General features: G+C 43.2%; 1 protein-coding gene across 3 annotated transcripts in view; it reads left to right on the plus strand.

Moving 5' to 3' along the window:
• Positions 1-26,132, plus strand: part of RBM33 (RNA binding motif protein 33) — a 114,776-nt gene that overhangs the window by 75,430 nt on the left and 13,214 nt on the right. For 2 of the 3 annotated variants that reach the window (XM_036899666.2, XM_036899664.2), the window contains exons 14-15: positions 585-1,217; positions 23,728-23,934. In XM_036899666.2, the coding sequence (XP_036755561.1) occupies positions 585-1,217; positions 23,728-23,934 (840 nt within the window). The remainder of the gene's footprint in view (positions 1-584; positions 1,218-23,727; positions 23,935-26,132) is intronic. The other variant, XM_036899665.2, reaches the window with a different exon arrangement.

Raw genomic sequence — 26,132 nt, forward strand, 5'->3', positions numbered from 1 at the left:
ATTCCTCATACACCATTAATATTCCACTGCAATTGCCAGCATTTTGATTCTGAGGAGAGTACATGAGTTCAAGGTCAGGGAGATTGACTTGTGCCGTTCATTATAACCAATTATTCTGTGACAAATGAGTTTGAGATCGGGCTGAAAATTCTGTACGAAAAATCAATAGTTCTAATCAGGCCCTTTCAGGTCATTTACACCCCACCTTTTGTTGGTTTGCAGAAAAGAGCCAGATGAAAGCTGTGTGACAGCATGGCCTCTCTACTTTGGCCAGTCCCATTCGAAACATGTTTTTATATCCTAAATGAATAGTTAATTTGTTTCAAACTTGTAAATGAGTGGAATTTGCATTATTTCATTTTTCATATTCTAATAAGATTTTCCAAATTAGCTTTAGCTGTGTAATTTTTCCCCTCCCCAGAGGATGAGGTTACACTTAAAGTCTATAAGCAGATTTTGAATGGCTCCATTCAAGGTCTGAATTAAAGGGTTTTGAAAAGTGCATTTTCTCAGTTTGTTGAAATAGCCTGGGATGGTCACCTTGCCTCATGCCCAAAGTAGTCCATGCCTGTTCTCTGTTTCAGTTTCCTGATGAAGATGAGGAAACAAGGTTGTATCGCCTAAAGATAGAAGAACAGAAGCGCCTCAGAGAAGAAATCCTGAAGCAGAAGGAGCTCCGTCGGCAGCAGCAGGCTGGTGCTCGAAAGAAGGAGCTGCTGGAGAGGCTGGCTCAGCAGCAGCTCTGTGCCCCCACAGTGCCGGCTGAGCAGGAAGAGCTGGCGGCGCCCCTGGCACCCACCAATGGTAACCCACTGTTACCCTTCCCAGGAGCACAGATCAGACAGAATGTGAAAAACAGACTTCTTGTGAAGAACCAGGATGTCACTCTTTCAGCCCTTCAGCCCAAAACATCCAATTTTGTGCCGCCTGGTGCTAACATGCAGTATCAAGGACAACAGATGAAACCACTGAAACACTTGAGACAGGCCAGACCCGTACCTCACAGTCCTGCTCAGCACAAAGTCCTGCAGGTAAAGCCTGCAGATGGAGAGGGGCCGCCGCCCTCTGTGCTGACCACTCGAGTGGCGTCCCTCCAGGGCCGGCCCCCGGATGCCAAGCCCGGCACGAAAAGGACTGTCATGCACCGGGCAAACAGTGGTGGTGGAGACGTGCCACACGTCAGCTCCAAGGTCAGGGTGATTAAGTTGTCAGGCGGGGTAAGTTGACGAGGTTACCAGTGCCTCTTGGAATTTGTGCTTTAATTTACTTAGAATGTCCTAATTCCCAGAGAAGGGTTTTGAAGTAAACACTGTTCCTGTTACAACCATGTAGACCAGCCTCCACCTGCTGGAAGTTGGTATAAGGATTGTGTAAATGCTGCTTTCCCTGGGGACCGTGCTGTTTCACTTGTCTCTGCTACATCTTCATGAAAGACCAGTGACTGTCCTGAAAGCAGGTGCTGTTTATTTTAGTTTCTTTCTGTAGGTGATTTGTGATAGAACCGCCATCAAGTTTGTTTTGGAAATAAAATTTCCTTTATCACACACAGCTAATTTGCTGTGTATAGCTTCGGACTCAGTGAACAACTGTGGCGGGGCAGGGAGCAGAGTGTATTGTGTGTTGTTCCAAAGACTTTCCTGGCTTCTGTTTTCAAAGCTAATTTACCCCCTTTGGAAAGAAAAAGGATTATCATTAGCAGCATTCTGAGGTGGGATCCTGTGTGCCTGGGCCACGTGCTTTTGGAGGTGGAGTATTCCCGTTTCCTTTGTTAGTTTGAACAGGGCCCAGTTTCAGTCTTCTCTCAGCGTAGTAATGGCAGTTCTCCATTGTGGTTTGGCCAGATCAGCACTTAAACAAAGCTGCTGTGGGTGGACCCCCACTGACAGATTCTCCTGTCAGCAGGTGGCCTGTGGGGGACTTGCTTCCTCATTCTGCCTGTAGTCTCACAGACGGCTGCTCGCTCTCCTGCTTTGCAGGTGCTGTGGAGTCTGGGGGATGTTGTGTTCTGTAACAGTGCTCCCTGTAGTGTGCAGTTTGTATTATAAATGGAGGAAGAAAAGGGAAGAAGTGTTAAGACACAGGCTTTTAGAGCAAACTGGCTAGTGATGATTACTTTAAACACTACAAAATATTTATAATAAAGAAAAAAAATCGCCTTGAAGTCTCAGTCCCTGCCAGGAAAGAAGGACACATAGGAATGGGAAGGAGCATATCTGGCTCGGTGGCCTCTGCTGTACTGGATTAAGACAACTCATGGTGGGTGTTTAATATGTTCAGTTGTATTTATTTATTTTATTTCTAGGTTTGTAGACTTAAAATGCACAGTTTTTCATATGCTATAAAAAAAATCTCTCATAGAATTATATGAATCGGAAATTCATACTCAACAGGATCCATAATTTTGTTTTATCTGAGTCCTTTTTCTCACCATCATTCCTTGTGATTCAATATGTTGATAAGCGGGTGGCCTGTGTTACATCAGATTATTTTAATACTGTATGAATTTGTTATCATTACGTGAGAACCCAAGTGTATTTTAACAATTTCCACAGTGTCTGTGGCCTTTTGCTTTGGACGTTGTTCTAAGCATACTTTGTCAGTGTCTCATTTTTTTAAGTGAGTTACAAACAGAAGAAGAGGGGCCATGGAGCTCTGGTTGGGAATAGGAATTCTGTGGCCTGTGGCCGCCATATCGCTGCTATGTGCTGATGTGGCTGGGGATATGGGGGCCACAGCTCTGCTGTCCAAGAATAGCTTTCAAACTAATGAACACCTCTCCTTTAACAGAATTTATCTATTTAAATATTTGCTTTTTCTCCAGTGGAAAAGATATATTTTCTATATCAGACTGTATTCCCAAATCATGCTGTATAATTTTACAGAATGCAGAAAAACAGAGGACTTTTACATGAAAATAGTTAACTGCCCAACTTTAGAATAACTTTTTAGCTCTTTTTTTTTTATTAAGGTATTATTGATATACACTCTTATGAAGGTTTCACATGAAAAAACAATGTGGTTACTACGTTTACCGATATTATCAAGTCCCCACCAATACCCCAATGCAGTCACTGTCCATCAGTTTAGTAAGATGCCACAGAGTCCCTATTTGTCTTCTCTGAGCTACACTGTCTTCCCCGTGACCCCCGCACCATGTGTACTAAACATAATACCCCTCAATCCCCCTCTCCCTCCCTCCCCACCCGCCCTCCCATACCCCTCCCCTTTGGTAACCACTAGTTCCTTCTTGGAGTCTCTCAGTCTGCTCCTATTTTGTTCCTTCAGTTTTGCTTCGTTGTTACACTCCACAATGAGGGAAATCACTTGGCATTTGTCTTTCTCCACCTGGCTTATTTCACTGAGCATAATATCCTCCAGCTCCATCCATGTTGTTGCAAATGGTAGGATCTGTTTCTTTCTTATGGCTGAATAATATTCCATTATGTATATGTACCACATCATCTTTATCCATTCATCTACTGATGGACACTTAGGTTGCTTCCGTATCTTGGCTGTTGTAAATAGTGCTGCGATAAACATAGGGGTGCGTATGTCTTTTTGAGTCTGAGAAGTTGTATTCTTTGGGTAAATTCCAAGGAGTGGGATTCCCGGGTCACATGGTATTTCTATTCTTAGTTTTTTGAGGAACCTCCATATTGCTTTCCACAATGGTTGAACTAGCTTACATTCCCACCAGCAGTGTAGGAGGGTTCCCCTTTCTCTGCATCCTTGCCAGTGTTTGTTGTTCCTAGTCTTTTCAATGCTGGCCATCCTAACTGGTGTGAGGATACCTCATTGTGGTTTTAATTTGCATTTCCCTGATGATTAGTGATGTGGAGCATCTTTTCATATGTCTGTTGGCCCTCTGAATTTCTTCTTTGGAGAATTGTCTGTTCATATCCTCTGCCCATTTGTTAATTGGGTTATTTGCTTTTTGGGTGTTGAGGCGTGTAAGCTCTTTATATATTTTGGATATTAACCCCTAGTTGGATATGCCATTTACGAATATATTCTCCCATACTGTAGGATGCCTCTTTGTTCTGCTGATGCTGTCCTTTGCCGTACAGAAACTTTTTAGTTTGATGTAATCCCATGTGTTCATTTTTGCTTTTGTCAGGAGATTTTTGCCTATGTTGTCTTCTAAGAGTTTTATGGTTTCATGACTTACATTCAGGTCTTTGATCCATTTCGAGTTTACTTTTCTGTATGGGGTTAAACAATAATCCAGTTTCATTCTCTTGCATGTAGCTGTCCAGTTTTTCCAACACCAGTTGTTGAAGAGGCCGTCATTTCCCCATTGTATGTCCACGGCTCCTTTATCATATATTAATTGACCATATATGGTTGGGTTTATATCAGGGCTCTCTAGTCTGTTCCATTGGTCTATGGCTCTGTTCTTGTGCCAGTATCAAATTGTGTTGATTACTGTGACTTTGTAGTAGAGCTTGAAGTTGGGAAGCATAATTCCCCAGCTTTATTCATCCTTTTCAGGATTGCTTTGGCTATTCGGGGTCTTTTGTGGTTCCATATGAATTTTAGAACTATTTGCTCTAGTTCATTGAAGAATGCTGCTGGTATTTTGATAGGAATTGCATTGAATCTGTAGATTGCTTTAGGCAGGATGGCCATTTTGACAATATTAATTCCTCCTATCCATGAGCACGGGATGTGTTTCCATTTATTGGTATCTTCTTTAATTTCTCTCATGAGTGTCTTGTAGTTTTCAGAGTATAGGTCTTTCATTTTCTTGGTTAGGTTTATTCCTAGGTATTTTATTCTTTTTGATGCAACTGTGAATGGAATTGTTTTCCTGATTTCTCTTTCTGCTAGTTCATCGTTAGTGTATAGGAATGCCACAGATTTCTGTGTATTAATTTTGTATCCTGCAAGTTTGCTTAATTCAGATATTAGATCTAGTAGTTTTGGAGTGGATTCTTTAGGATTTTTTATGTGCAATATCATGTCATCTGCAAACAGGGACAGTTTGACTTCTTCCTTGCCAGTCTGGATGCCTTTTATTTCTTTGTGTTGTCTGATTGCAGTGGCTAGGACCTGCAGTACTACGTTGAATAGAAGTAGGGAGAGTGGGCATCCTTGTCTTGTTCCCGATCATAAAGGAATAGCTTTCAGCTTCTTGCTGTTAAGTATGGTGTTGGCTGTGGGTTTGTCACATATGGCCTTTATTATGTTGAGGTACTTGCCCTCTATACCCATTTTGTTGAGAGTTTTTATCATGAATGGATGTTGAATTTTGTCAAATGCTTTTTCAGCATCTGTGGAGATGATCATGTGGTTTTTGTCCTTTTTGTTGATGTGGTGGATGATGTTGATGGATTTTCGAATGTTGTACCATCCTTGCATCCTTGGCATAAATCCTACTTGATCATGATGGATGATCTTTTTGATGTATTTTTGAATTCGGTTTGCTAATATTTTGTTGAGTATTTTTGCATCTATGTTTATCAGGGATATTGGTCTGTAATTTTCTTTTTTTGAGGTGTCTGCCTGGTTTTGGTGTTAGAGTGATGCTGGCCTTATAGAATTAGTTTGGAAGTATTCCCTCTTCTACTCTTTGGAAAACTTTAAGGAGAATGGGTATTAGGTCTTCACTAAATGTTTGATTAAATTCAGCGGTGAAGCCATCTTTTACAGGAGTTTTGTTCTTAGGTAGTTTTTTGATTACCAATTCAATTTCGTCGCTGGTAATTGGTCTGTTCAGATTTCCTGTTTCTTTCTGGGTCAGCCTTGGAAAGTTGTATTTTTCTAGAAAGTTGTCCATTTCTTCTAGGTTATCAGTTTGTTAGCATATAATTTTTCATAGTGTTCTCTCATAATTCTTTGTATTTCTATGGTGTCCATAGCGATTTTTTCCTTTCTCATTTCTGATTCTGTTTATGTGTGTAGATTCTCTTTTTTATCTTGATAAGGCTGGCTAGGGGTTTATCTATTTTGTTTATTTTCTTGAAGAACAAGCTCTTGCTGTCATTGATTCTTTCTATTGTTTTGGTCTTCTCGATTTTATTTATTTCTGCTCTAATCTTTATTATGTCCCTCCATCTACTGACTTTTTGTGCCTCATTTTTTCTTCTTTTTCTTGTTTCATTAATTGTGAGTTTAGACTGCTCATGGGATTGTTCTTCTTCCCTGAGGTAGGTCTGTATTGCAGTATACTTTCTTCTTATCACGGCCTTCACTGCGTCCCACAGATTTTTGCGGTGTTGAATTATTGTTGTCATTTGTCTCCATATATTGCTTGATCTCTGTTTTTATTTGATCATTGATTCTTTGGTTATTTAGGAGCATGTTGTGAAGCCTCCATGTGTTTGTGGGGTTTTTCATTTTCTTTGCGTAATTTATTTCTAGTTTCATACCTTTGTGGTCTGAGAAACTGGTTGGTACAATTTCAATCTTTTTGAATTTACCGAGGCTCTTTTTGTGGCCTAGTATGTGATCTATTCTTGAAAATGTTCCATGTGCACTTGAGAAGAATGTGATTTCTGTTGCTTTGGGGTGTAGAGTTCTGCAGATGTCTGTTAGGTCCATCTGTTCTGTTGTTTTGTTCAGTGCCTCTGTCTCCTTACTTATCTTCTGTCTGGTTGATCTGTCCTTCAGAGTGAGTGGAGTGTTGAAGTCTCCTAGGATGAATGCATCGCATTCTATTTTCCCTTTTAATTCTGTTAGTATTTGTTTCGCATATGTAGGTGCTCCCTTGTTGGGCACATAGATATTTATAATGGTTATATCTTCTTGTTGGATTGACCCTTTCATCATTATGTAATGTCCTTCTTTGTCTCTTGTGACTTTCTGTATTTTGAAGTCTATTTTGTCTGATACAAGTACTGCAACTCCTGCTTTTTTCTCCCTATTAGTTACATGAAACATCTTTTTCCATTCCTTCACTTTTAGTCTGTGTATGTCTTAGGATTTAAAGTGAGTGTCTTGTAGGCCGCATATAGATGGTTCTTGTTTTTATCCATTCAGTGACTCTATGTCTTTTGATTGATGCATTCAGTCCATTTACATTTAGGGTGATTATCAATAGGTATGTATTTATTGGAATTGCAGGCTTTAGATTCATGGTACTCTTTGTCTATCCCTTGATTGACTTTGGGGATAGTTGATTTAATTTTGCATTTGCTTGGTAATTAACTGTTCTACTTTCTTAACTGTGGTTTTATTACCTCTGGTAACAGCTATTAAACCTTAGGAACAATTCCATCTGTAAGAGTCCCTCAAAAATACACTGTAGAGACAGTTTGTGGGAGGTAAATTCTCTCAGTTTTTGCTTATCTGGAAATTGTTTAATCCCTCCTTCAAATTTAAATGATAATCTTGCCGTAGAGAGTATTCTTGGTTCGAGGCCCTTCTGCTTCATGGCATAAAATACATCATGCCACTCCCTTCTGGCCTGTAAGGTTTCTGCCAAGAAGTCTGATGATAGCCTGATGGGCTTTCCTTTGTATGTGATCTTATTTCTCTCTCTGGCTGCTTTTAATAGTCCTTATCCTTGATCTTTGCCACTTTAATTACTATATGTCTTGGTGTTGTCTTCCTTGGGCCCCTTGTGTTGGGAGATCTGTGCACCTTCATGGCCTGAGAGACTATGTCCTTCCCCAGATTGGGGAAGTTTTCAGCAATTACCTCCTCAAAGATACTTTCTAACCCTTTTTCTCTCTCTCCTTCTTCTGGTACCCCTATAAGGTGAATATTGTTCTGTTTGGATTGTCACACAATTCTCTCAATATTCTTTCATTGTTAGAGATCCTTTTTTCTCTCTGTACCTCAGCTTCTTTGTATTCCTTTTATCTGATTTCTATTTTGTTTATCGTCTCCTCCACCGTATCTAATTTGCTTTTAATACCCTCCATTGTGCTCTACAACGATTGGATCTCTGACCAGAATTCATTCCTGAGATCTTGAATATTTTTCTGTACCTCCATGAGCATGTTAACGATTTTTATTTTGAAACCCCTTTCAGGAAGATTCATGAGGTCGATTTAATTTGAATCTTTCTTAGGTGTTGTATTCATAATTTTACTTTGAACCAGGTTTCTTTGGCATTACATATTTGTATATGGTGCCCTCTAGTGCCCAGAAGCTCTACTCTCTGCATCTGCTCAGCCCCTGAAGCAATGTCGGGGGTTGCAGGGGAGCGGTATTGGTGCCTGGCGGGAGGAAAGAGCTGTTTCCTGCTCCCAGGCTGCTATGCCTGTCTCCACTGCCTGAACCAGTGGGCTGAGCACAGAGGTATAAGCCTCTATGCTTTGTGTTTTAGTTGCTATAGATGGGGTTTCCCTCTGGCTGGCCTAATGCCAGGGTAGGGTTTGCTGGTTTGTGAGCCAGGTGGGGCTGGCCATGAGAAAGGTGCAGTAGGCTGCATATCACAGAGGGTGTCCTTTGAGCTATGTAGCCAGCCAGGGAGCTGGAGTGCCTGAAGATCGAGAAAGATCCCAATCTGCTGGGCAGAGTGCACCTGGACAATTTTGTCTACCTGTCGTTTCTCCTGAGCAATAAGCTCTGTGCAATCTTTGCCCCTTTAGCAGTCCTCTTGCTGTTAGGAATTCTCTTAGACTGCCTGCCTTTCTTTTGTCCCAGAGCAGCCGGATATGGATCCCTGCTTTCCACAAGTGGCTGGAATCTCAGGCTCTCCAAGTATTCTGCCTGTCTTAGCTTTCCAACCCCCTTATCATGAGAGTACCATGCAAGCACCATGAAATGTAGGTTTGTGCTCCCAGAGCAGATCTCCACAGTTAGATATTCAGCAGTCCCGGGCCTTCACTCCCTCCCTGCTCTGTTTTTCTTCCTTCTGCTGGTGAGCTGGGGTGGGGGAAGGGCTTGGGTGCTGCTGGGCCATGGCTTTGGTACGTTACCCTGTTCCGTGAGGTTTATTTTTTTCTCCAGGTATATGCAGTTTGGTGCAGCCCTCTTTCCTGTTGCTCTTTCAGGATTAGTCGTATTAATTTTATTTTCATATTATATGCGGTTTTAGGAGGAAGCCTATGTCTCACCTCTCAGGCCACCATCTTTTCTGTCTTTTTAATTCTTAAGTATTAAGTTAACTAACCTACATGTTCTGTGTTTGAGGATTTATTCCAAGAATTCAGTAGCATGTTGGCAACACTTGACTTAGAGTATAAATGTTTCTTGTTCATATCTCTCCAAACTAGAACAAATGGTATTTCCCTAAGGGCATTGGCTTTATTTTTTTTTGGTGTGTAGAGAACATTCATAATTGTGCTTATTTCAGGTAGTGTACACAGGAAACAGGTCTGTTAAGTGCTAACATTTCTTTTGACTTTGATTTCTGTCCCTGCTTGCTGGTCCTTCTCGCCATCCGTTCGCTGTGGCATCAGTGCCCAGGGCTGTGCTATGCTGTGAGCCGGACTAGCATCCCGGAAAGGGTCTGACAGGAGTTCAACATTTGAGGAGATACACTTGTACATTGTACGTATGCAGAATATTATTATGCATTTCAGGTTTATAATTAATTGTTGAGTAAAAGCATTTCAGTGTCAGTTTTATGCTCTTATGTTTTGCTATAACCTGTGGACTTATCTTTGCATTCTTTTAGTACAAACATACAATATATATTATAGTATTAAGGTTCCCTAAGGAGGTTTACTCTGGAGAGAGTCAGTTTTATTCCCTTCACTTTTTTCTAAACTGAATTGGCATCTAATGGACTTGCCTGAAGTACTCTGTATCCGGTGGTCTCCTCCTGGCCATCTCCAGACTGACACACAGGGCTGTCCTCCGGAGTGTGCCTGCTGGCAGCCACGGTTCCGACAGGTGTCCACAGGCTCGCCACGAGGGCAGTGCTCTTGCATCCTTACTCTTTCATACAGATTGGAAATACCTCACAGCTTGGTTGGATTTCTGTAGGTGCATGGTCTACCTGTGAGGTGATTGTGAATTAGTACAGAGTTCTCGTGTGTCATTTTCCAGATTTCAGTATTTGTAATCAAATGATTTATCTCTGGATTTTATTGACTTGGGTGTTTGACAGGCGGAAGAACCTGAGTCTGGGCGCACTGGAGGTGTCAGTCCATCCTCACTGATCATGTCATCTTCAGAGGGACCTTAGTTCTTATTCCCGCTAATCATCAGGGGAGAATTTTTCATCTTTTTATATTGTTCCTCTCTGTTACAGCTAATGCTTTATGGACATAGGATGCTTTTTCAGAACAAATTTAACAAAAATCTTTTCTCTGTGCTGGTTCTCATGGCCGTGGTGCCCAGGGTTGCGGTCTGTTTCACAAGCTCACAGAGTGCTTCTTCACTTTCTTCAAGGGCTTTCTTTTGGCATCGTGTTTTTGTTGGCCATTCTGAAATTCCTTTTTATGGATTATAGAGATTCGAGCTCTCCCTTACCAGGACAGAGAGTTTACATTTGTGCACAATGGTGTGAAATGGTCAAAACAATGTGGCTTTGGAGGAGGAAGACCTGTGTTTGGGTGACCGTCTGTTCTGTGTTGTCTTTGGGACCCTGAACGGTTGTTTCGTTTCTGTGAACCTCGATCTGCAGTCTGTAAATGGGGTTATCAGTGTTGCTGTGAGGAGCAATAGGGTCTTCGTAATGTCCAGTGTTCTTTTTAGAATGCTCCTAAGGCCCCTTCTAGAAATAACTTTTGTGATTTTATGCTGTATGATAGCAGTAGCTGCTGTCATGTGTTGAGCAAGCATTCCCAGCCTTCTTACGAGGAAGATGCTACTGTGCCCATTTTCCAGGTGAGTAAATTGAATCTCAGGGTAGCTCAGAGCCACCCAGCTGCTGACTGGTAGAGCTAGGCTTCTGAGTCCTGTGCTCTTTACCATTATGTATAGTGAGTTACTTTTGCTGCTGCTTTTTTCCATAGTGATACCTATTTCTTGGTTAGGGATAGTATTTACCATTTGCAGTAAGTATAAAGCAGTCCAAGCAGATTGAGAAAAGTTCTACCTGGGGGCTTCTAGAATAAGGATGATTTGGTTCCATTCTACTTGCCCACCCAAGCTGGTGGTGACTGGCCAGAGAGGGTGTTGAGAGGATCTAGAGGGTATGAGAAAGTGCAGTGATTGGGGAGTAGCCCTGACCAACTTACAGGACCAGGGGTGGCTGGATTTCCATCATTCCCATTCTAGAACCTGTGTGGAATGGCCTGGAACATCCCAGTAGCCATATGACCACTCGTCCAATAAGCAAAGGATGGTGCACCCTGGCTGAGTGTAGCTGTAACGTGCTGTGTGCTGTAAATGTGTCTTTGAGCCTTTCTGTGTAAGTCAAATGAGGCCACATTTCATATTTAAAACATGGGGGTGAAAATAATAGGGGAATTTGAAATTTAAAGAGACCTTTGTTATGAGGCTAATCAGTACGTGGATTTTAGTTCTTTGCCACTCTCATTTTATTGTCTGGATTTTTTGGTAAGATTACAAAAGGAGCGAATTAATGCTGCTTATGAAGAGTTAGATACTGGTGAGTATTTCTTATAGAATCTCATGTGTCTCCCCGCTGCTTATTTATAGAAGTAATCTACTTAAAGAATTTCATTTGGTGGAATGTTCTCTTTTTATTACTTAGAATATGGCAGTATTCTCCATTTGCTCATTCCTCAGAAAGCTACTTTTAAGTGTTTAGTTTTCAGAAACCAGGAGAGCACCTTTGTTAAATCATAACTTTGTGTAAGACCAGTACACAGTCCAGTAAAACTATTCAAGTAATAACAGAGCAAATATAAAAATAGAAAATGTTTATTAGTGTAAATTTGCTGTAGCCATCCTTTGTGGTTAAACACCACAGAAAGGAATTAGAACAAGCTCGTGCCACGGGGAATCCCTTTATTAAGGAATTTAATTAAGCCTGCAGCTCTCTCTTCCGGTTTAGGGGAGACAGGGAATCTTTGAAGTTTATATCTCGGTTTCAGTGCTTGTCTGTGTAACCTTGGTTACCTGGCCCAAGTGAACCCTCATCTCCTCTTCAGGAAAATGAGGCCAGCTTTCTCCTGGGTGGTTGTGGGGCTGACTGTCCATGGGGGGTGCGAGGGGCGGGGCGGGGCGCCTGAGCACGTGGATGTAGCTCCGTAAATATCACTGCCTTTTCCTTTTAGTTTAAGGGAGAAAAGGTGGCTTATGTGGTAGCGGCAGTTTGTGGTGTTCTTTAAGAAAACGAAAGCAGATTCTGAATGTAGCTGCTTTATTCTAATCAAAGTAATGACATTTTTAAGAATTTGGCAGCAAATTAAGTAAACAGTCCTTTGTTCTGTAGGCCACACAGAGAGGTGGGAGAGGCACAGAAAGCCTCAGCAGGAAAGCCAGCTGTCCGGATCGTGATCGTCTTGTATTTTATTTTTAAAAGGCTGTCAAATGCTGCAAGCAAAAGGTCCCAATTTTTTTGTGTGAGCTCGCTTTTGGGAGTTGGACTGTATTTGTAGATTTCTTCCCTTCCTACCCAGGTACTCAGAAGTTATCAGATTTTCTCTAGAGAGGAGGTAGATGAGGGGATATGTACATACTTCATCTTATCTGTGGGGTGGAGGATATTTTAGGTCGATAGAATCTCAATTTGAGAGAAGTAGCAGAAACGGTAAAGGAGCCCCTGTACACCCCCCTTCAGACGCACTAGGTGTTGGCATTTTGCGGTGTTTGCTTGTCAGTGGTCTCTTTTTGGCCTTTTACACACATATTCACACTCTCTTATATAAAACCACAATTTTACATTATCAAAGATCAGAAAATTTCACATTGATATAGTACTACTCCAGTTCACAGTATGCCGTCAGATTTTATCAGTTGTCCCAATAATGTCCTTGATGGCTATTTCCCCCTGAGTTTGGGTCCAGTCCAGGATCATGTATTCCATGCATAGTCTCCTTTACTCTGGAACAGCTTCTTAGCCTTTCTTTGTGTCAGCCTTGGCGCTTCAAAAAACCAAAGGCTGATTATCTGTCAAATGTCCGTTCATTTGGGTTTGTCTTGCATTTTTTTCGTGATAAGTTTCAGAGCACCATGGCAAGGAAACTGTCCTCAGTGCCTGGCAGACACACACATACATGCACACACATACTTCTCAGTGTGCACACACACACAGTCCTCAGTGCCTCCTGGTGGGGACACACACACACACACAGCTGGATTGTCAATTATTGGCAATTTTGATCACTTGAGGAAGATGTGTTTGCCAAACCTCTCTGTGGTAGATTATATGGTCTTACCCTTTGTAATTGATAAGTAATTTATGGGAAGATGCTGTGAGACTATGTCAATACCCCATTTCAGATCGTCACTGTTTTTAGCAGGCACTGATAGTTTCCTAATGGCAGCACCCCTGTACTTTATTAGTTGTTTGCTGCTACTGTGTAGCTTCCTCTTCTCCCTTGCTTATTTGTTTGTTCATTTATTTGCAGCAGTATGGGCTTGTGAATTCTTATTCTATCCAGTGAGCTGTTAGCATTATTTGTTTTGATGTTTGGGTTATCCCAGACTGGCCAGTGAGAGCGAGCCCTCCCCGCTGCCCTGTCCTCCTCCTTCCTTCAGCGAGCACATCTTTCCTTTTGGTGCCAGATGTTCAGGCTCATCTTGGAGTTCCTCTGCTCAGTTCCGTAGTCAGTCCTGTCTGCCTGGTGGTGGAGAGCTGGGTGCCGGGTGTGCTCACTGGTGTCATTGCTTCAGGCCCTTGGAGTACATCGCCAGCCCTTCTGCAGGGAGTTCCAGAGACAGAAAAACGAATCAGAAAGAGTCTGCCTAAATTAGGGATTCTGTTGTATATTACCTTTCCTGAAATAGGTTATTGACATGCAAGAAAAGTACTTTTTGCTGCATTGAGTTCATTTTATGAATTATCATTGAGAATTCCAAGAAAATCAAACATCAGTTTAAATTTTAAAAGTGAGTGTCTTTGTGGACCAGGTGGCTAGCCAAGGTATATTCCTTCACAGTGACTGAGGAGCACAACTACTAACAGGTAGGGAGGGGTGGCGAAGCGGGGCACCGAGGGTGGAGGTGGACTTGGCATATTCAGGCATTTGAATTTGTGTTCTGGAGTTGGTTTGTTGTGCATTCCAGGAAGGCTTATGGACAGCCACAGCTGGCAGGCAGTGTAACTTCCTCAGTTCTCATGGATTGAGATAGTCACAGCACACGTGACTTTGGGCTAAGAGGCTCTGTCCATTAGCCACTGCTTCAGCTGCTAAGAAAGTAGCAACTCCTCAACAAAAACAGGCTCTGTGTGCACTCCTGGCTTGTCAGAATCACAGGTAAAAAGCAGGCAGGGACAAAGCTCTGTGAGTGGTGTGACAGGGAGACGTTGAAGAGTGTCTTTGAATGAAGAGGAGGAGATAATTGGGTGAAAGAGGGCAGGGGAAGAGGTAAGTGCAGAGTGGGGAGTGCGTGCAAAGGTCCCTTGGCAGGGGAGTCATGGTCAGTTTCCTAACAGCAAGTGAGTCTGGGTATGGGGGTTTATAGGTTGCTTTGGGTTTTGATACTTGATCCTTGGAGCCCTGGGAGCCATTGGGAAGTTTCAGCAGAGGTATGTGGGGATAGAATTTGAACTTTGTTTTTTAAATTTTTTAAACGGCATTATTGGTAGATTTTTCCTGAGGTTCTAACTTAGCTGTTGATACCCAGAAAGACATAAGGCACAACTCCTAAGCATTGAATTTAGAGACAGAAGTGTTCATCATCTTGGAGTCATCTACTGCCCTCTGGGGCTGTGGGTCTGAGGGGAGTCTCAGCTCCTGTGCAGAGAAGGTACCCTCACTGCCTCCTGATGTCCACACGGCCCCGCTGTTTCATGCCTGCGGTCCGCTTGCTGCTGGGGGCCTATACCACTTTTTGCACACACAGCTGCCCACGCTGCCATGGTGTGTGGCACCTGCACGCCCACTGCCTGCCCCACTGCAGGGAGCACCCGTTTGCAGAGCTCTGTCTCCTCATCACTGCTGCTGACTGAGGCTGGGTTTGCTCTTCTGGTCATTTTATGTCTTCAGGATTTAGGACAATTTCAAGTACATTGTAACTATTTAGGAAACATTTGTTGAGATAATTGAGAAATAAATAGCTCTTCTCTTTAAAAATACACTGTTTATAGTTTTTTTACTGAGCTGTCAAAAGAGATGGGTTTTTTTCTGAATACATCTGGTTATAAAAGTAATAGCTGTTTATTTTAGACATGTGGATGACACCTGTAAGCAAAATCCGTCTGACAACATTATCCTTGTTATGAATTCTTCCGGCCATCTTTCATGCTAAAATTTATGGTCCCGCCTGGCATGGTTTCTGGCAGAAGCCAGCTTTGTGCCTCGCTCTCAGCAGTGCCCAAGAGCTAAGCCCTCTCTAGAGGGCCAGGGAGAAATGAGTCAGGTGGAAGTAAGCTGGAAATGAGGTAGTGAAGGACAGAATTGCTGTGATTGAGTGAAGAGTTTGGGAGGACCAGCTGGTCAGGAAATGGAGTGTAAGAGAAACTGCTTTGACCCAGTGAGGAGACAGGAGATGTGCGCCTCGGAATGGGGTGGGGGGGGTGGGGAGTGTCGGTCCCACCTTTGGATCCCCTGCAGTCCTGACACCCAGGTGGTTCGTTGCATTTGGGCCTTATTTGTTGCATAAAGGTGCTAATGAGCAGTAAAATGGCCAAAAGGCAAATAGAGGAGAGGAAGAAAAATGGGTGGCGAATATGGATAAATTATTCGTTTGATAAGATGTATATTCTAGAATCTTCCTTTTGGAGGAGAAACTATTGTATGTAAATACTTGTTTTTAAGAGCTTTGAAACGCCTTGTGATTATAATTGACAACTTCCAGAGAAATGACTTTAAAAAAGTTCTTCATCTTGTGTCCTCTAAATTGGGCAAAACAGACAGTTGTTCATTGGAAGACAGAAATCAGTTTTAATGAATTAATTTCTGTACATTAATTGATAGGACTTTCAGGGGTATGATGTTGGGGAGTGAACTAAGTGGTTAAATCAGAAATAGTTCACCTGTAATTAGGAATCGGGGCTTGTTAAGCCACCCTTCCTGGCAGAAAGGGAGTCTGCTTTCTCTAGTATTTTGGGTGACTTCCCTTCCTAACTTGGAACAGTTCTAAGACTAGGGGCCTCCTCAGCTCCTTGGGGGAGTCACCAGTGCTACAGAGTAGGTCCTTGGGAGCTGCTTATTCAGGGCAGGTTGGAAGCTTCTTTCCAGAGCCTGAGCCTCACCCCTAAGTTGGGGGCTCTTGTTGGATGAGCCCAAGTTCACAGGACCCACTGCTTGACGAACTGCATGCAGCTGCCCTGGCAGGGCCGCTTTGGACGGACCTTTCGTTTTTAGACTGGAGATTAGTGCTGGAGCATTTGAGAGCCTTGGGGAGTTAGGTCCCCTCAGAGGCTCAGGGCTTTGGTCTGTTCCCCTAAAGACCAATTATTTTTGCTTTTTAAAGATTTCCCCAAACTATCTAATCTCAGAAAGGCAGAATGTTCAAGTAGAAAGTAGTAATTGCTCTGTCCAGCCATGCTGTAGAATTCGTGTGCGTGCCAGTCAGGTCCTTTTGTTTCAGGAAGCCCATGCACTTACGAGGCCTGGTCACTAGAACCATATGGATTTGGCTTCCATTCAGCCTGTGTGGGCCCGTCTCTGGAATTTTATAAGAAGCATTCTAAGTTGTTCACATGTTTTTTAATGCTTGCTATGTGTAGGGATGATTTATTGCAGAGAATAGATGAACATTGCTGATGGGAAATGTTCTCACCATAGGTCACATTGCAGAAGTTTAATTAGGGAATTGACCTAGGAACCTGGATGGGAATGTCAGTCTATTTATTTCCATTTACCTTTTCTCCTTAAAACAGGAGTCTTCAAAGAAAAATAGAGCCTTAAATGTGTCCATATTTAGAAACTGCGTGTAGCATGCAAATCATTTACTGTCCAGCGTCTGAGTGAGCTTTCTGAAGATTACAGGGCTAGGCCCAGCATTGTTGTAGTTAATAGAAACCTGTGCCGTGAGGTCTGTGGCCTGTAAGATCAGCAGCACTGCAGTGACAGTGAAGTGGGCCTTATCGAGAGGAGAATTCCTAAGAGGCTGCCCTGGGACCCTAACCACTGTCCTTCTGTGTGTCCTGACAATGTTATCTGTCCTCTCAGTACGGAGTATCAAATGTCTGTCATGAGTACAGAAATTAATTTAATGTCACCTGAAGACATGCAATTAATCTTTTAGAGGTTTTCATAATACCTTTACAGAAAGAGTTGCCAGTTTGGCGGATTTGGATTTTGGGGTTTAGAAGAAGATAAGGAAAATTAATTTTTCATCAGGGTTAATACAAACTAGCAGGCCCACAAAGGCTGTGAAAAATGGTTGGGGAATTTGTCAAGTGTTGTCACTCTAGAATAATGCTGCTTAACGTCTGATAGGTGTAATCAAGAGTTGAGATTTCTATAGAGAGGGATTAATCAATTTGCTCACTAGTGAATGCAAGTCAGTGATACCACTTCTTCTTGGGGTTTAAAATGAAAATAAGATTTGATCTGTCAAATTGCAAAAAGCCCCGACAGTATCACTAGGCATTTTTATCTACATTTAAACCATTTGTTATAAGTAAATTTGTCCTGCTAATGTTGGTGGCTGTAAACCCCATTTTTTGTAATGATTAAGCTGATAATAAGTATTCCCTGAGCTTAAGGTAGTGCCTCTTACATTTAAGAAAAACTACTCTAGAAAGACATTTTTATAATATTCGTTAGAAGATTATCATTTGTGAAAAACAACAAAATATTTCCAGTCTGGTGTAAGGTAGGCTAAACTTCTTTTCTCCTCAACTATTTTAGAGGAAGTGAAAGCTACTGAAAATTGTGTCTCAACACTGCTATGTAAGGACTTTAAAAGTGAACTGTGCCACCCTAGAGAAATTCACTTGGGAAGTGAACGTACTTTTTTTGAATGGAATGTCCAAATAACTGGCTATTTCCTTACATTAAGATAACATGTTTCTGGTCCTCTTTTCAAATTTACATAACTAAGTACTAAATTTTAGGATGTCTTTCAGGACTCTTACTGTATGTGTACATTATAAAAGACTTCTAAATGGATGGATTCCATTTGGCTTGGTTCTCATTTACCTTTTGTCTGAGTGTGTGTGTTAAGTGTGAGCATAAAAATGTATTACTGGCCACAGCCTAGTAAGTAACTGATGTTAACTGGAATAACTGAATTAAAAATTTCTCCCAAGATTGGCTTTTCATTGTGCTAATTTGAAAGAGAATAATTGTTCTCCCAGTTGAAAAAAAAAAGTTTCAGTTTTTCTTACAAAATAACTTGTTACTTATATTTAAGTCTAGTCCTCAGCTTTGTTTTCAGAAAAATGCAAAAGTACAGCATTAGAGTAACCCTTCATTTAATTAAAATTACTTAATTGAATGATGGTTAGTTCCTTTTGTGTCAACCTTGGCTAAAGATAGTTGTTAGAGAAGCCCCTCCCCTAGAGGCGGTGTGGGGCCATGAAGGCACAGCCCTGGTAGTTAACTGTGTGACCAGGGGCCCAGGTTTTTATTTGCAAAATGAGGATAACAATATTGTTGTGAGTAAGGATTGGAGGAAAACAGCATCTAGACCCCTGGTATGTTTCTTGTCATACCAGATACCCAACAAATAGGACTTCTCCTGTTCCGTGAGCAGACCCTGTGAAATGAGACCAACACTCTCGGTGATTTAAGATCCTAGGAGTGCCTTGGAAATTTGTGTTACAAAGTTTGTCATTTGTGGCTACAGAAAAGATATAAAGAACTGTCTTGAATATAAGCTGCTCCAGAGCTGCTTTGGGGCTTCTCCCTTTTTCAGTAAGCAGCTGATAGGAATGGCTCGTCTGCATGGGGCTTCTTCAGGGCCCTGCACGGAGCTCCCCTCCTCCCGTGTTCATTGTGAACTCAACACATGTTTGTCATCTGCTTGCCCTGCACCCGGTTCTGTCCTCTCAGTCCTGAGGGTGCCGTGGGGTCATGGGGCTCCCATTCTAGTGAAGTGACATACTGTGGTGATGGCCATGGCAGGAACGTGGCCTTAGGTCGTTAGGATCGTAGAGTGCTGTCGGGTGGCCTCCCCGCAGTGGGCCAGTCAGGTTGCTGGGGGCCCACCACGCGGGGGGCAGCAGGAGAAGGACTCCGGGCATGCCTGGTGGCATTGTGCGCTGGACTCAGCAGTAGGTGGTGAGGTCGGACCCACAGAAGCTGTCGGATCGCGGGCGGTATTCCTGTGCCTTTCCAGGTGGCTTCCGCCTGGCACGAGGCCTTGCTTCCTGACAGGCCCTTTCTGTATGCAACACGGGGAAAGTTGAGTTCTTCTCATTGCCAGTGAGGAAAGGAGAGGCTTTGGTGATAACCTGTATTTCCAAACTTTAAATGGGGATCAAGCCTACTTTAAAAAGTGAACTTTCTTTGAAAGGAAAATACAAGCTTAAAACTCTGTTTTTCAGGGTTCTCATCTGACATTAATATTGCCAGCCGTAAATAATAATTACCAGCTAGTCTCATACCCAAAATAACAATGAAGATAATTTTTATTATTTGGGGTTTTTATTCACTGAATGTTTATGTTCTCAGTTCCCAGTTTAAAAATCCTCAGATCATGACAGTGTTACATATTTATCACCCAAATGCATATACATATTGTATACCTTAAAATAGGCAAATAATATTGTATTGGTGTAAGCTCCTCATTTTAAGTTAAAGTTTGCTGTCTGGATCGTCTTGTTTTTAGATTTGGATTGCTAAAGAAAACAGTTGGGGCAGCATTCATCCCTGTCCGTCATCAGCGGGTCATTCTTGCAGGCCCCGTGTCCCAGCCATCTGTGTGGATGGTGTCACACCTTGTGATGCACACGGTGGTGCTGCTGAGCCGCATGGCCGCCTTTCTAGTGTAGTGACACTGAGGAAATACATATGCCCTGGTTGACAGTGGCTGTAACCTAGTGTCCCGACACCATAATCTTTTTTTGTGGTGCATTCAGAACTACTCAGTTTTTAAAAGTATGATCTACTATTTATTGATTTATTCTGTAAATATCTCAATATCTTCTGTATGCATAAGAAATTCCAGCTTGGTGAACAAAATAGACTTACTAGGGTCTAAAGCACTGGCTTCTCTAGATACTTACAAGATAAATGTGTGTTTTAGGTGTCCTCAGACTTCGACCTTGTTGGGCTAGGAAGTTTATTTAGATCCCTGAAGTTTGGTGAATGGGAGACTTGCCGATGGAACCAGTTCATTGCTCCACATGAGTGACGAGCAGAAAGTTGGGTTATCCGTAGACTGTTGGGTGGCTAAGCTGCAAGGGGGTCTTAGTGGGCCAGCGCCACCTGTGGGCTGGGGGCTAGTGTGCAGTGTCGGCACGTGTGAAAAAGGGAAGTGTTTTTAAGGGCAGTATGACTTAACACATGCATAGACAGTTTATTAATCTTATGCTGATGTATTCTCAGTAGGATTTCAGATAAAATTAACAAATGGTGGATCACTGGCTTTTAAGAAAGATGGGTATATGTGGTGTATATATTGTTAAATTTTTCAACTGTTTAGAGGAGAAAATTTCAAGCATATGTGAAACTAGAGAGTTCACATAGCTTTCTAAGATAAAGACTGAACAATTATTCACTTAGAATAGGCCATCCCTGCCTGGCTGGGGTATTGCTCACACTTGGGGTAGAAGACCTGTGGAGAAGTTTCAAGAAGCACAAACCAGCATCCTGTTTATGATCCACATAACAGGATCACGGCCTGCCCTTCCATAGTACTTCCATTTTTGTTTGGGGATACTCCTCCGTAAGGTAGGAGTGACTCCCAGCAAGATCAGTACCTTTCAGGCACTTATAATGCCCATGATAGAGGAAGAACCGTAGAACGTTAGGGGAGACCCACCCAGTTCAGCTGTTTACAGCCCCAACTGGGAACACGCCGATATGTGGGTCCCAGCTCTGCAGCATCTAATCAGGTAGTTCTGGATTCAAGCCCAGGTGACTGATGTTAAGTAGAGAATCCCTGACTAGCCTGTGGTAATGTGAATAGAAGTGGTCCTGAGGAGAAAGCACTCAGCCTGTCACCACTAAGTGTGATGTGAGTGTTTGTTAACTAATGCTTTTTCTGCATCAGTGCAGGTGATAGTGTGATCCTTTGCTCTATTAATGTGGTCTGTTCCTTTGACTTTTGAGTATGAAACCAACTTTGCATTCCTGGGATAAATGGTGTACAATCCTTTTTCTGTGCTGGTGAATTTAGTTTGCTAATATTTTGCTGGGGATTTTTTCCATGTATGTTTATGAGAAATACTCTTTCATGGGTTTCTTTTCTTTTGATTTCTTTGTCTGGCTTTTTGTGTCAGGGTAATTACCAGCTTCAAAGAACAAGTGGGAAAGTTCCTCCTCTATTGTGTAGAATTCTTAGTCTTTCTTCCCTAAATAGTTGATAAAATTCACCAGTGAATCTGTTTGGGTCTGGATGTTTTCTCTGAGGGAGGTTTTTAATTATCAATTCAGTGCTCTGATTTTTAGATTGTCTCTTCTTGAATCAGTTTTTGTATCTTGCATCTTTTATGGAACATGTCCATTTTATCTAAGTTGATAAGTCTAATTTGTTGATATAAAGTTGTTCATAACATCCTTACTCATTTCTGTAGGGCCAGTTTTGATGATCCCTCTTTTGTTCCTGACTTTGGTCATTTGTGGCTTCTCTCCTGTTTTCTAAGGTTAAAGGTTATCAGGTTTTTTGATCTCAAAAAACCAACTTTTGGTTTCATTGATTTTACTGTTTTTCTTTACCATGTCATTGTCTTTTGCTGGGATCTTACTGTTTCCTTCTGTTTTGGGTTTCATTTCCTTTTTATTCCCCCACCCAGCTTCTTGAGATAAAAGCTCAGGTTATTGATTTTAGATCTCTTTTCTTCTCTTATGTAACTGCTCTAGTTGCATCCCCTAGATTTTGTATGTTACATTTTTGTTTTTATTCAGTTGAAAATATTTTTTGTTCAGGTTTTTATTCTTACTTTTATTTCTTAGCCCAGCTTCCTAGGGGTCGACCCCATTGCTGCATCACCTAGCGGCCAGCCAATCATTCAGGAGATTGTGTCCAGGTGCCTTGAGCCCTCAGCTGGGGGTGTGTGGTTGGGTGGGAGCATGCACTCAGCCCACTTCTGCCAGCCACCCTGGGCTGCCCTGCATACGTGTGGCTTTCCTGTCCGCCGTGTGGGGAGGACTTACCTAGGCCGTCAGGAGCGCTTCCATCTCTGGATGTCCTCGTGTCCTCATCAGGCTTCTTGGATCTCTGGCTGGTGTGCTGGCATTGCGCACAGGCCTGAGACCAGAGGCCGACGGTCTGTGGGCGCCGCGTTCCCTTTCCACCGAGTTTACCACTTCTGCTGACGGTGCGCTGGGGGTTGTTCTCAGGCCTCCACACCAAGCCAGCTCTCTGGGTTTTCCAGCCCCGCCCCATGCTGGAGAGACTGCTGTGTGGCCTGGTGGAGCCCTGACAGGAGAGGCCGGGCCAGGTGCAGCAGTCCTCGGGATAGAGGCTCCTGAGTTAGACGCTTGTTCTGGGCGAGAAGGTTTGCTGTCCTCTTCATGCCGCCTGGCCAGGAGTCCCACCCCCTGTAACACTTTGAATCTCATTTTCTATGAGTCCCATTACTTTGGGCAGCTTTTACAAAAATGTTACCTGTACTCTTCTTGCTGCAGCCCCTGTTCTTTCCTTTCGTTCCATTAAACACTCTCTAGAAGATTAGTTCAAAGGGGAAAGAGAGAGGCAGAATATATGGGCTGCTTCTGAGCTAATTTACCAATTTCCTCTTGGAAATACTGGCAGAGCTGAGCAGTCTACTAACTACTGACTGATAAACTTCTGCTTATGTAAGGAGTAGAGCCTCATGCTAATAAAAGTCTAGTAAATCTTAACTTTTCACGTTCAGGCATCCGTTTCTATTAAGATCATATAATTTAGTAGGGCAAGATGTGGTCATCTTGTCATTCACTCTTTCTTTCCTGGCCACCAGTTAGTTTTTTGGAAAAGATGCTGCACTTAATAATGAAAGACAGTCACCATCCAGAGATATTTTTTATGCTGCCTGGTGGTATCGTGAACATCAGTAGTGCAGCTGGAATGTATTCTTGCTTCCCAATTGATTAATGGTACAAGAGTTCCTCTTCCGGAATAAATGGCCCTGTGGGTGGTGACGGCAGTTGTGACTCAGCAGGAGGAGGGTGGCGGGGAGCATTGTGTTGAGAGGAGAGGGCGAGGGTGCTGAGTGTTGTGTCTGCAGGGGAGGTCGGCCTGGCTGGGCCATGCTGCCCCCACAGTTTACAGCCACAGCCCACAACCACAGGGGGCGATTCGGAATGGTGACCACCTGGGTTAGCTTTGAGTAGGTTAAATGTTTCAAGTCACTGCTTATGCAGACTGTTAGATTTTAGCTAGAAGGTTCATGAAAATGGGCAATGTCAGTGTATTTTTTAAGTTAAACAGTATTTCACTGAACTAAACAACTAAACTTTAATCACAGACCTCTTAAGTAAATAGAGTAATTAAAGATATTAGTATTAAATTTCAAAACTATTATCAAAATCCGAACACCATCAAATGAGACATTTCCTTCATGGCTCTAGTGAAATAACAGGCTTGGTTTCCCACTTGTGTGAAATGGTTTACTCCTCGGCTGCACCCCAGCTGAGGCTGGCTCCCCGATCTGGGGAGGGATGGGGCTGCTCAGAAACTGACCAGTGTGCTGGTTTTTGGTTTCAACAGGGAGGAGAGAGTGATGGCTTTTCCCACTCGGAGGGCCAGCCGCAGCGGCTCCCACAGACCCTGGAAGTAAGACAGCAGCCTGCCCGCAAGGTGACGCTGACCAAGGGGGCCCTTCAGCAGCCCCAGCACCCTCCCATGGGGACCCACGTGCACCCAGCTGGCCCTCCAGGCATCAAGAGCATCCAGGGAATTCATACGGCCAAGAAGGTACTGCCTGTTAGCATCCTAGCTAATGTGTAGATGGCCTTGTTAGGACAGGTGACAAGACAGGCCTCTTTCGTGACTGCCTGGGCACGCAGCACTCTCACATAATGAATACGTGCACTGTGATTTCCTTTGTTCTGGCTTTGAAAGCCAGCATGTTCACAAGAGCACATTTCTTCTCATGACTTACGGAATGGAACAGCTCCGAAGTCACCCATGAGCAGGGTGTGGTTGTGTCCTGCAGCGCTGACCTGTGCCCTGGACACGTCCCGGCCCGGAGCTCTCCTCCCCGGCCTGCTGGTTTTCCAGAGACGCAGATGGAGAACCAGGTGTTAGCGCCGCCATTTCCTCCTCATTGCTGCAGTCCACAGGTGGGAAACCGAGGTCATGGGGGTGGAGTCTGAATTCACTGCCCAAGAAAATGGCTCTGACCTTGCTTTTCCTGCTTCCTGCCCCCTTGGGTGGAAGGCGTGTTTGCCTTCTGAGCTCAGTCTGTCAGGAGGCGTGGGCCTGGTGGGGAGGGACTGGTCTCTCATACTGTGAATTCAAAACCTTCCCTAGGTGAGGAGTGGCCCCCTGCCATCCTGCCATCGTGTCCTGGTGGAGCGCCTGCACCCCCACAGCTCCAGGAGGGCTGTCTCTGTGGCTTTCCCAAGGCCATCGGCTCTCTGCCTGACAGTGAATCTCCCCCGGGGCACAGTGGCCAGACACCCCCTCACTGATGAACTTATGCAGAGGAGGAAGAGGGTGGCACCTGCTTTGAATTTCTTCTAGAAAGCTCTGCAGTCTGCTTCAGCTCAGCTGCTTGTTTCACTGCTGACACTAAGTGGTAGCATTAACTGAAGACAATTCTGGGCCTTTGGAGTATTTAAATTCCTTTGTATAGATCATCTCCTAAGTACTTTATGATGTAGGAGCGAACAAAATTACTCCATTTTTGTAGAAGACAGACAGTGCAGACTTTAAGTCATATCTTCAGGTGTAGTAAAGGTTGTTCAGTCTGAACTGTCCTCAGTCTGGTGGTGTCCCTGGAAATGTGATAAGAAAGACCTCAGAAACTGCCTCCGTACAGCAATGTGCATAAATAAGCACTCAGATTTCTTCAGCTTAAACCTCATGTTATTCTGGAAAATGAGGAAAGTGGTGTTTCCTATGTTTTGGGCTCTTGTGAGGATTTTATAAGAAGATGTATGATAAGTATGGTGCCTTGTGTATAAGTATTTGGTAAGATACTAATATTAGAATTTGTTATAGTTAGAACACAAGAATAGTTATTTACTGCTGTTTTCCAGCCAGTGTAACTTGCAACTTTTGATGTGTTTTCCAGTGTGAATTCTCCTGAAATATCCTTTTCCACTTACCAAAAACTTCATAGGAGTGGTTTTGTTAACCTACAGAATGTTAAGAAATGTTGTGGTTTGTGTGTTTCCCCTTTTGTGGTGCCCATTTGTGTCCTAAGCTTCCTTTCTGGTTTCCATCCACCTTACTGCCCTTTTCTGTGATGGAATGGGAGGTCCTTTGTGTCCCTTTGCACCCAAACTCCAGGCAGAATTTGGGTCGGTACATTGGAGGGGTTTTGTTTTACAGAAAACACTTGTTGCTGGTGCTTTATCTAGTTTCATAATTAGAAAATACCAGAATAGTCAGCTGTCACTTCTTTTTCAAAGGGTCTCAGAACAGCAGTTTTGAACCCTGGGCAGCTTTAAAAAGGTCTGTGTCTCACCTTAGACCAGTGACATAATTTCCATGGGACATGGTAGAACTCAGCCATTGTTGTGGTTTGGATTTTTGGGTTTTGCTTTCAAAGCTCTGTAGGTGATTATAATGTATAGCAGCCAGGAGGGAAACTGCCTTTCAGGTTCTCAGGATGACAGGTGCACATATTTACAAGGAGGTGGATGTGCGACATGTGGTTTTTGCTGACTGAGGGGGGGCACCGCCCACAGTTCTGATGCCCACTGAATCGGCCTGTCGCCCGGTGGGAGAAGTTCAGGCTCTGGGGCCGTTAGGACCGACCCAAGTAAGTTTGGGAGCCCCAGTGGCCCTGCTGCTTTACCTGCAGAACGGTGGTGACACAGGAAGTGCCCTGAAACATGGTTGGCTCCACGCCAGATTCAGACTTGGGTGTTTTCTTTTCCTTCACCCAGATTTGCTGGGTATTGTTGTCTTACTTAGACATTAAACTCTTTACTGATAGTAGA

This window comes from Manis pentadactyla, chromosome 7, assembly GCF_030020395.1.
Source record: "Manis pentadactyla isolate mManPen7 chromosome 7, mManPen7.hap1, whole genome shotgun sequence".
In the NCBI taxonomy this organism is placed as follows: domain Eukaryota; kingdom Metazoa; phylum Chordata; class Mammalia; order Pholidota; family Manidae; genus Manis; species Manis pentadactyla.